The sequence below is a fragment of the Eucalyptus grandis genome, chromosome 4, assembly GCF_016545825.1.
Source record: "Eucalyptus grandis isolate ANBG69807.140 chromosome 4, ASM1654582v1, whole genome shotgun sequence".
NCBI lineage: Eukaryota > Viridiplantae > Streptophyta > Magnoliopsida > Myrtales > Myrtaceae > Eucalyptus > Eucalyptus grandis.
In genome coordinates, this window is record NC_052615.1 from 18,270,903 (window position 1) to 18,282,214 (window position 11,312).

The 11,312-nt window shown below is 38.6% G+C and overlaps 1 protein-coding gene across 2 annotated transcripts; it reads left to right on the forward strand.

Moving 5' to 3' along the window:
* Positions 1–1,941: 1,941 nt before the first annotated feature.
* On the forward strand, positions 1,942–7,790 carry LOC104441485 (putative MO25-like protein At5g47540). Of its 2 annotated transcripts, none has more exons than XM_039311631.1 (11): positions 1,942–2,254; positions 2,954–3,115; positions 3,238–3,356; positions 4,015–4,089; positions 4,844–4,937; positions 5,113–5,172; positions 5,904–5,972; positions 6,802–6,900; positions 7,168–7,225; positions 7,305–7,406; positions 7,515–7,790. In XM_039311631.1, the coding sequence occupies exons 1-11, from the start codon at positions 2,126–2,128 to the stop codon at positions 7,583–7,585; spliced, it is 1,038 nt and encodes a 345-aa protein (XP_039167565.1). In that variant the 5' UTR covers positions 1,942–2,125; the 3' UTR covers positions 7,586–7,790. The 2 variants fall into 2 exon arrangements, with proteins under 2 accessions (XP_039167565.1, XP_010052938.2); XM_010054636.3 differs by having other exon boundaries at positions 1,946–2,254; positions 7,168–7,212.
* The last annotated feature ends 3,522 nt before the right edge of the window (positions 7,791–11,312 follow it).

Here is an 11,312-nt window from a genome sequence, read left to right on the forward strand (position 1 = left end):
CAACATTTTTTTAATCAAATTGGACAGAGTTAACAAAAAGATTTGATTGCCTCAATTTATTAAACTTTAAAACTTGATTGCATTTTTTATAAATTTTATAACTCGAGTGCATTATTTATTTATACAATCAAAAGAAGACGGGAAAATTACCCCAATCACTATTAAATAACTAATTCAATTTTATTAATTTAGTCCTTAAATAGTTGCATGAAGTTATCAACTTTGAATTAGAATTTTACCAAAAAAAAAAAAAGAATTCACCAACTGTAAATAAGTTGGCCAACTATTCGGTCTCACTTTTTTTTTTTTTTTGGTCGAAAATCTAACATATTTTTTTGTCATACGTTCAAGAAATAAGTTCTTAGGTCCCTCCTTTCTAATCCCGTTTTATCCGTCACCTAATCCCGTGATGGAGTGCAAGATATTTAATATATTAATATTCTAGAGCCGAGGCTAATCTCGTGCTGATCTGCTACGTGCAATGACAATCCGCCACGTACCTTGCTATAGTGCGCTCGCCCGCAGCTGATCCCGCCACCCGGGACCGCGCCTAAGAAATAACGACCAGAACCGTCTGGGCAACCAGCGTGATTCAGATTTTATTAAAAAATAATTATAAAAATATTATAATATCCCGCCAGTCGCGACCGGTCGTCTCCGTCGCTCATACCACGTCAAACACATGAATAATTAAAAAAAAATTAAAAGAGGAAAAAAAGTGGAAAATAATAATAATAAATGACACAAACAGCTTCTTTTAACTTAAGTTCAATGTACAATTTAATCATTCGACTTTTAATTTATTCGATATCGTCTCTAAACTTTAACTCAATATGTAATATAATTTAATTTATTCAATATAATTCCTAAATTTTTGGTACACATTCAATATATTCTCTAATTTATATGATTTTTTTAATATGATCCTTTTTTATAGTCATTCAATAATTCTCGAACTATATGAAAATATTCAATGCAATTGTATTGAATATATATAAAAAATTAAGAGATTATGTTAAATAAATTAGAAGTTTGAGAATCAATTGTACATTGGATTAAAATTTAAAAATCAAATTAAACAAACTGAAATTTATAGACCAAATTGCACGTTAAGTGAAAGTTCAAAGATTAAAGCACTATGGGGGTGTTTGGTTGGGCATTCCCAAGGGGTTGTGGGGGAAATTTTGGGTGTTTGGCAAGGGCTTTTGAATGTCATTTACGAAATGCGGGCATTTTAAACGCTGAAAGCCGAATGCCGGGGAGGACCAACTTTGAGCGTTGGGCATTCTGGAGATGTGATTTCAATGTTCATCGAGTCAAAATTCATCATCTTCTCCGCTATTCGCCTTCTTCTTCGCTGTTCGTCTTTTTCTTTGTGGTGGGCGGCGCTCAGCCGCGAGCGGCCATATCTAGCCGCTAGGAAGCCTTGTTTGAGGTCACACAACCTTAGCTAGCGTCAACTAGTCTCACGCGTGAGCCAGGCGACCAGGCGAGGCTAGATCTGGCCGTCCGGCGATGGTCAACCGTCGGAATTTGATTTCAAACTTTAAAAAAAAAAAAAAAAAACAAAACAAAAAAACTAATTACAAATGTAAATTTTACCAAACAGTGTTTATACTAAGTTACATTTTAATGTTATAATTTATCAAAGCCTAACATTTTTTAAAGTTCTTTAAGGTATTTGCATTATTCCAATGACATTTCTTCAAAACCGAACCAAACGGACCCTATATGTGTCATTACCCTTAATAATAACAACAATATTATTAATAACAGTAGTAGTAATGACGGTGATGAATGATGATGATGATAATTAAAATTTAAAATTTAAAATTTAAAAAAAAATTAACAAAGAGCTCCCCGTGTTTCTCTGCGCCTGCTGTTCCTTCTCCTACCTCGAACTCTTCGATCGGAGAAACGGAAACCCTAGGAGAGAGAGAGGGAGGGGGAGGGAAGGGGGGATTTGCAGAGGGCCGCCAAAATAGGAATCTGCATCTCCCGCCCGCCGGAGGCCCGCGGCGGCGGGTCCTCGTCGGCGGCGCTGCGGCGGCGGCTCTCCTCGCCGCAGCACCACCCGCCGGCGCCGTCGTCGACCCCGCCGCCGCTGCTCCTCCCGGATCCGAAGATGAAGGGGATCTTCAAGAACAAGCCCCGCACCCCGGCGGACGTCGTCCGGCAGGCGCGGGAGCTCCTCGTCTACGTCGATCGCGGCGCCGCCGCCGCCGAGCCCCGCGAGACCAAGCGCGACGAGAAGGTCCGGCCCTGTTCCCCGCTCTCTTTTTCGTTTTTGTCGTGTCTTGATTTCGGCGCGGCGGTGGATGAGCTTGAGATGATCCGATGATGTTTCTGATGGCGTGGCGTTTGAGATGTGTTTCTCGCGATGAAGATGTCGATGATTGAAGCGGAGTCAGCAGCTGAGGGGGGAACTTGTTCGTTCTGTCTTTGGATTGAATTCGGATGCTTTTGAGATTCCTTGCGATTCGCATTGGTTATATTGCAATTGCACGGTCGTGCTTGATAAAGAGTGGACCGTTGTGTTTCGCTTTCAGCCAATTCATCATTGCGAATCTCCTCATAATTACCACATCGGGCCTATCGGAAGCTCGGATTTTTCAATTATTAGAGAGCTTGCTCGTCAACATTTCTTGGGTTGAGGAGCTTTCGGTCGAAGCTCGTACTTGTTTTACCTTCGCTAGTTTTACTTCGACATGAGAAACGGTCGGATGGCCTTTATGCGACTTGCCCGTGCCGAGTGAAACGCTCGGAGGGTCCACTTTTGTATTTCTGTGTAAAAGCTGTTCGTAGCATGGTGAGGATTGAACTAAAAGTTCCTCCTGATGCTTCACGGTCCGCACGTACGACTCTTTATGGTAGATGAGTTATGTTGTCACGAGTCTTGCGTGTTTTATTCGCTAAGAGGATGACTTTTTAAATGCATTTATACTGTTGCCAGATGGACGAGTTGTACAGAAATTTAAGGGAGATGAAGTCGATTCTTTATGGAGATAGTGAATCCGAGCCAGTCGCAGAAGCATGTGCCCAGTTGACACAAGAGTTCTTCAGAGAAGACGCACTGAGGCTAGTCATTCTTTGCCTTCCAAAGTTAAAGTTGGAGGTAATCTTGCCCAGATCTTTTGATGTTGCTGCTGAGGCCAATTTTGCGGGACAGTTTTTCTAGCATACATTTCGAGCGGTCTTGGTTCTGCGGTGATCAATGAGAAGGACGTTTTTGTGCAGGCTCGAAAAGATGCCACTCAGATTGTTGCAAATCTTCAAAGGCAGCAAGTTCAGTCACGATTGATTGCGTCTGATTATTTGGAAGCAAACTTCGATCTTTTAGATATCCTGGTAGCAGGGTAAGCTACCTTTTCAGTCTAGAGTTTTGGAAATGTAATTCTGTGGTTACTTTCATCTTCACGTTGTATAGGGAATAGGTAGTGCTTTTTGTTAGATAAGCTTCATTACCAGAAGAAAATTTGCCAACTCTTAGAATTTCCATGTGAAACTTTTCCGTATTGTTTGTTGCCATGTCTGTAGCTAGGAAGCTCTCCACATGTTTGTGAACTAGGTGTTTATGCATTTCTTGCATTGAAATAGTAATAGATGTCACTTCACCAAAAAAAAAAAAAAAATAGTAATAGATGTCACCGTACTGCGTATACTGTCAAGCTGAGAGCTCTCTGCACACTGGAATTTCTTTACTATGTACATTTTGCCTAGGACATGATCCTGGAAAGAGAGTTTTTCTTTGGGTGGATGCCCATATGGTCCTTACATTCTGAAATAACTGGAATTAGTCCATTAAGTTGGTAAGTTTGGATACCTCTTGAGTAGTATCAGTAGCTATTTTATTTTTGACAGTAGAAGGTGACCGGTAGAGTTCTTCAAACTTATTTTGAGCCTATTTGCTATTTCATTTTTGCTTGGGACTCTACTGAGCTTTGTCCATCAATCAGCATTTTGTTCTTTCTGCACCAGTAGCAGCCTCTGATTTATAAATATTGGTTGCTTTAGTTATGATGACACAGAAATGGCTCTGCACTATGGTGCAATGCTGAGGGAGTGCATTCGTCACCAGACTGTTGCAAGGTGAGCATGCAAAACTTGGTTTGACTTAAATTGGCTTGCAGTAGTTAATTCTGTTCATCTGCTGTTAGCAATTTAATTTCCTCTTAATTTGTGATAACTAGCCGTATCATTGTCGAATTACAGGCAGCATTGCATATCTTGGATATTTTGAGGTCAAATTACCCATGAAATGAAATGCTTTCTTTTTCCTAGAGAGAGTAAGGTTATTATCAGTTGTAATCTTCTTTTGAGTAATGAGTATATTGTATTGATGAAATTGGTTTTCGTCACCTCAAAATTTTTTCTTTTGCTCGGTTAACTATAGCAGTTTCTCCCATTCCTCTAAAATTTTATTTTGTGTGTATCTCATTGAGCAGTAGCATAATTGGAATTATTTTCTTGGAGTACTAAGAATAGATCATATTTTCTGGGTGTTCAGTAGTTGCATATATGGATGTTGGAAGTATCTACTATAGGGTGATGTCTCAGTTTGAATTTTTTTTTCAATTTTTTTTTTTTTGGTCCAATTCTTATTCTACTCAATGGGAGTCCAGACTTGGATCCCGTCACATGTCCTGATGATGGCTGATTCATCCTAAGTCCATTGAATAAATTTGATCGAAGCTAGCTAGCAATTTTTTTCTTTTTTCTTATGTTTAAGGTTTTCAAAAGATGTTTATGTCCTATCTTTTCTTAAAAAAGTCGTCTTGAAATATTATCTTGAAATATAGGCATCTTTCCTTGATTCAGTGAAGATTCTCATAATATTGTTCAGGTACGTGTTAGAATCTGAGCATGTGAAGAAGTTTTTCGACTATATACAGCTTCCAAATTTCGATATTGCCGCAGATGCTGCTGCAACGTTCAAGGTCAAATCTTTACCTGGATCTTTCTCTCTCTGTCAAGCGTGCATCCGTGGTTGTCATTGCCATTTAATTGCTTCATCCATTCAGACTTGTTGTTTATTGCCTGTTCTAATGATTGTACAAGGCCTGTGAGCTTACACTTGCACTTCTGTGAACCCTTTTTAGCATTTGGTTTCAGGAACTGTTGACCAGGCATAAATCTACTGTAGCTGAATTCCTGACCAAAAATTATGACTGGGTGAGTAATGTCATCTCTGTTTCACTTTTGTGCATGTACCCAGAGTCGTACTTTTTGTCTTTCGAATGTATTGCCATCGGATTAAGTGATCAACATGCATGCTCATGCTGTTCTGTGTAATTTATTTCATTCTATTTATGTTCCTTTTTAGCCTTAACGTGACAAAAGAGTGCATACACATAAAGTGGAGCTATATAGCCAACCCCTTTTACTGAAGCAAGGCTTGGTGGTGCTGACTGCTGTTCTAGTATGCCTTTGAGCCTGTTTGGAGGAGTTGTAGAAGTATATTTCAGTCCTTCTATGAGAGAGCACATTGAGGATGTCTATCTTTCGATGAGTAGTAATGATAGAGATGTGGAATGGAATTGTTGGCATGCACACTTGACATACTGTTATCCAAGCATCTGATTTCATAATTCTCTTTGGTACACGTTTATTCTGACCTGGGCAAAATGTGCTTGCCATGTTTTAGACTGACTCCTCAATGGGTGTTCTTGAGATCTAAAGAGAGGTATACATATGATTTGTTCATTGTTTACGTATCAGCTGTTTGATTCAGACCCCCTCAAGATAGCAATTTTAACCATATGAACATAATATCAAGAGTTGCGATGATGTGAATGCGAATGACCTTTTCTCCCACTTCTTTTGCGGTTTGTTCTTACTCTGAATTTTGCCTTTCTATTATGTAAGTGCTACCTGATTTGTTTACTGTTGATTTCTTCTTGCAGTTTTTTGCTGATTATAACTCCAAGCTATTGCAATCTTCCAATTACATTACCAGAAGACAAGCTATCAAGGTAAATTTGATGGTTACTGACATATATTCTTGAAGTCAACAACTAGGACATTTTAACTTATGAAATGCAAGATTCCTCTGACCACTATTCATGTGAAAGTTGCAAGCCTTTTCCATTCTAACAACTGGGTTTGGAGGATTAGAAAAGGGCAATCACTGGTACAGGAAGCACTTTAGGTCTTGTAGGTCTATATGGTCGATGTAGGTCTTGTACTGTTTTCTTCTAAATGGGAACATACAATTCACATTTTCTTTCAGCTTATAGTCATTAGGCCTTTGGGGTGCAAATTGATTGGCACTATTATTCTGTGAGCCTGGCCATTGGTCTTTCTTGTCTTCTTCCTGTGATTGATTATCGATTGCTATGAGAGATCTGCTCTTGGTTGTCTTGTCTAGTCCGGGAAGATAGTTTTTCCTAATTCATGACACAAAGTTAATCCTCGGGGCATATGCTTTTGAGAATCCGGAAAATTGGTTTGTCCCTAGGTGCAGATGAAGGAAGCATATAATTTGTGTAATCCAGTATAAAATTTTATAGTGTAGTCATGTAATCAGCCAAAATGTTTTCTTGTTTCATAGTCAGCTGAAAGGTTATCTTAAAATATTTCAAAAGGTCCTTTGTTTTTATTTTGCGTGGGGTTAGCCAAACAAATTTTCCTTTATTCCTTTGGGGATCCATGATTTGTGTCCGGCCTGGTTAATAATATTTTCAAGGTCTTTCACATGCCATGTATGCTTTAAGTTGGGTTAATTTTATCTTTAAATGTCTAGTCCTGACCAAGTTCATGTTATCTCTATTACCTGTGCTAATTGTTATCTCATTTTGACAGCTTCTAGGGGATATTTTGCTGGATCGTTCTAACTCAGCTGTCATGTCACGTTATGTGAGCTCGAAGGATAATTTGATGATTCTCATGAATCTTCTCAGGGTATATATGTCTATCAAGATTTCTTCACTTAATCAAATACGAGTCATTCCCTCCTAGAATATGAATAAAGCTGATATCCACTCTTAAAAGAACAATGTGATGAACTTCAGAGGGATCTATGGTCTTTCCCTAGAACACATGACCAACTCCGTAATCTAGGAAGGGAAAATTTGAGTCTCTGCTTTTATTGCCAAGTCCTAAACTTGACAGTATCTTTCCCGAGCTAAAACTATTCGATGAATGAATGAATGGTGCACATCTTTGCAGGAGACGAGCAAAAGCATACAGATGGAAGCATTTCACGTCTTCAAGGTATTATATGCCAGCCGCACCCTGAAATTTGCGACTTTGGCATAATGACCCACCGCATCTCTTGCTCACTCACAACTCTGAATCTGTTACAGCTTTTGCTGCTAACCAAAACAAGCCTCCTGGAATTGTCAGCATACTCGTCGCAAACCGAAGTAAGCTCCTTCGGTTATTTGCGGATTTCAAGTTTGACAAAGGTACTGCCCCGCTCTTCATTTTTTTTTTTCCTCATCCTCTCCTATTCAGCGCATTACAAAACAAAGCTCCGGAGCCTTATCACACGACTTTTGCCTAATTCCTGACAGAAAATGAACAGTTCGAGGCGGACAAAGCTCAAGTCGTGAGAGAAATTGCTGCCCTCGAGCCGCAGACATGAGATCAGATCCATCCTTGTTTTCTCCTTACATCCGGGTCAGGTCTTCATGTTTTGTGGTCACGGTCCTTGGCCTTCTCTCCTGTATTTGCTTGCCAAGCTTTCCCATGATGTGAAATCACGCACACTTGATTGTAAATTATCTCCCCCCACAAAAATAAAATCCTATGAAAAGAAGGGGGGTTTTCCTAAGATCTCCAGCTGGTCCCATGGAATCTGTCACTCCTTTCAAAAACCAATTTTTTGGGGGGCAGATTTAAGATGACGAGATGCTCTTTCGTGGACCTGGAGAAGGGCCAGGCACGTGTCCCAGATGCCATCTCCCATCATCACGGCCGTGTTCGCCAATCGAACGATCGAGATGGCTTTGGGTTGACAGTGGGCTGTTCTCCACCAAAAATGGAGGGGACCCAACACATGATCATCACAACGATCCGATGTTTTCTCTCGACTCTAGCTCTCGTGACGGAAACAGGGTCGGGATGGGATGGGATGGGATGGGATGGGATGGCATGGGATGGGATGGGACTCGACCCATCACTGCCGGGTCGGCAGTCTCCTGTCTCTCTCTCTCTCTCTCTCGTTTTCGGTCTACTGGAAAAGGTCACTGTCTTTGTGAATCGTCAAAAAGGAAAAGAAAAATACCATTTTGTGCTGAAAGCATCTGTTGAAAAGAAAAAAAAAACGAATAAAAATACTATCACAATAATTGAGGGGGCTATCTATCTTGTCGTAGGTTGATACTCTGGGGATCAGGTAGCAAGCCAGCTTCGTAGGCTTATCCTCCGTTTGAGGTGGCTTCAAATATTTTTGCTTGCTCTCTCTCTTATCCTAAAGAACGTCGGATTTGACTTGGATTTGATATCAAATGAGTTCAGATTTGTGAAATTAATACATCCTCGTTTAGAGTAATTTAATGTTATCTCGTTTTTTGAAAAATGAAACAATCGATGCTCTTTTCTTTCCTATTAAATGCAGAAGTTTTTTCTATCACCTCCTTAATTTATCCTATGCCGACTTTTTATAAGTTCATATGGAACCTGTCTTTTCTAAGCTGTTAAATAGGGGAATGGCGGAGGGATGAATGTTTAATCCAATGTCCCACGTAATAATATCCAAATCGATCCCCTTGTTCTGATTAGTTATACTAGACCTGAAGCTTGCTCGAAAACCAATTATTTGTATGCTTTTTTCAGTATCTTGAGTAAATTCATTTAATTATACAATTAAGTCATATAAGAAAAATAATGATATTTCACAACAAGTCAAGTTTGGATTTGAAGGTGCGTGTTGATCCAAATATCAAGCATGGTCCAGACCTAAATGGTTTTCCTCACTGAGCCACCAACTCCAAATTCATCCTCCAATCCAAAATCATTCAAAACATAATCCTAGGTAACTCGGGCAACTTGAGAACTTGATTTATTATGATCAATTGCCATCCCTAGCTCGGAATGAGTACATACTTTTTCGACGACAGTGGATTGAAAGTGACTTCTGGACGCAAGTTAGATGGAGAGACATAGGTTGCAACTTGCCAGCTTTGATAGGATAAGAGGCTATTAAATTGACAAGTTAGAGATTGATTTGGTGCACCAAAGAAGGTGGGTATGAAATTGAGGAGAAAAGGTTGTAACTTGTGGCGATGCAAAATTAACGTGGCTTGAAAACTGTTGAACGAGAACCCAATCTGTGGTCAACCGAGAAATCTGGATTTGGCAAATCAAATCCAAAACCACATTGATCAAACTCGGCTTCTTGTGAACTGTTCTTATCTTCTTGAACCGCCCAGCCAACCCTTTTGTCTCTCCTGGACAAACATGACTTTGAAAAAACAATATAAATCCAGAAAGAAAATTATATTATATGTTTTTTTTTTTTTTTTAGTTTGGGCCATCTATTAAATTGGGGTTTGTTCAAGTTGAGCTTCTCCGCTGACATTTTTTGCGGTCACATCCTCTTCAAACATTTTAGAGTTTCACCGACATTCTGGGTTACACGAGTGTCGGCTTCCAATAATGGCCCAAAAAAATCCCAAATATCTGCTCAGGGAATTAATTAAAACTTTACAAATATATTAACAAAGGATGAACATATACAAACCCTAGTTTCCTCCTCCTTTTTTTTGGTCCGACTCCTCCTTTAACAATGGGTAATTACTAGGATTGAACCGAAAACTAATATTTACATATTGAACAAAATTCCCATTTTTGTTTTGTTATTTTTCTTTTACGCAATGTCTCCGTCACCGTAGTACTCTCAATAATTTCACCACTTGAAGGTATTATTAAATTCAATCTAAGGAGAAAGGCTCATCTCTATCATTTTTCTTTCCTCGAATGATGAAAGATATTGAGAAACCACTATTAATTTGAATTTAAAATCCCATACTTTGATACCATAAAAGGTTTTGTGGAATTATTGTCAGTGAATGTGTGTCTAATATTTGAAACAAGATGGGATTATATGTGCAACATATGCATGTTTTGTTGGAAAAATCAACATGTTGACTATTAAGACTGTCTAATTTACATTAGTTATTACCTAGGAGGTGGCACTGTGATGAACTTACATAGGTCTGCTTAATCATGATTAGGCTCACTAGAACAGAGCACAGGACTTTTGATAAATCCGCGTGGCGCTCTACCATCGCTTTATGGGGTTTCTTTTTGCAAAGTGGTCCACTTTATCTTAACTATCATTTTTCTTGAATTCTTCTGAAAAAGAGATTAAAAAAAAAATGGGATATGGTATATGGAGTGGCTGTGACGCCATGGCTGTGTTCGAGCACGCCATTTGTTATTCATTTCTGCCAACAAAGTGGCCGGTACCCCATGCTTGTCGAATACGCGTGAGCTTTATCATTACAATCGCAAATGTACACATCACCACTCCTTATTTGCCAACAAAAAAATCCATTTAGCTTAGGTTAATGAATGATGAGATTATGTGTAATTTACTCCAATGAAGGTCGTAATTCAGGCCTAATCGATTTTATTCGAAGAATCTTATGGGGTGTGCTCAGTTTGGCATTTGTAAAAGATTTTGAGCCTTATATATAAAGTTGAGGTGTTTGACAACATAATTTTATAACTCTTGAGCCAAAATTATCATTCCCCAATATTGGCATTTAAGCAATATCGAAATGAATGATATAAATGACTTCTTCCTGAAAATAATTATTTGTATCATTTGAAATAATTAATCGATGAAAAATATTTTTAACAATAATTTATATGTAAACATTTCCGTGGATTATAACTATTTTTTTTTTTGTTTATTCATCTTTTTAAGTACTACAAGTTATCATTTTTAAGAAAATGTTCTTCAAATCGTTTACTTTTTGTGAAACAAACAAGCCATTGATGACTCTTTTTTTCCAATCGTGCCCTCACTAATATTTTCGGAATCTAGTTTTGCCCACATGAAAACATTTTTCATCATCTCTCTTAGAACTTTAGATCTATACTCGCTTGGTCACCGAGGTCGAGGTCACGGGCTAGGAAATACCGACACTCTTCAAAAGCCTTCATATCATATCACGTGTCTGACACTCTCAAACACTCTCGGAATCAATATGTATCATAAAATCCCATATCTAATCAACTTTCCCAACACTTTTTAACACTCTAGTCGAAATTCCAATATGCAAGTTTCCAACATATGAAGTCAATTTTAAAAAATAAATAAATAGTAAATGAAGGGTCAAAATGTATATATGTGAAAAAAG

Excerpts from the sequence above, each read along its gene's own strand:
- LOC104441485 (XM_039311631.1), top strand. The coding sequence starts at position 2,126 with ATGAAGGGGATCTTCAAGAACAAGCCCCGCACCCCGGCGGACGTCGTC. Across the intron at positions 3,116-3,237 it reads TTCCAAAGTTAAAGTTGGAG|GCTCGAAAAGATGCCACTCA; the intron begins GTAATCTTGCCC and ends GTTTTTGTGCAG. Across the intron at positions 5,973-6,801 it reads CCAGAAGACAAGCTATCAAG|CTTCTAGGGGATATTTTGCT; the intron begins GTAAATTTGATG and ends TCATTTTGACAG.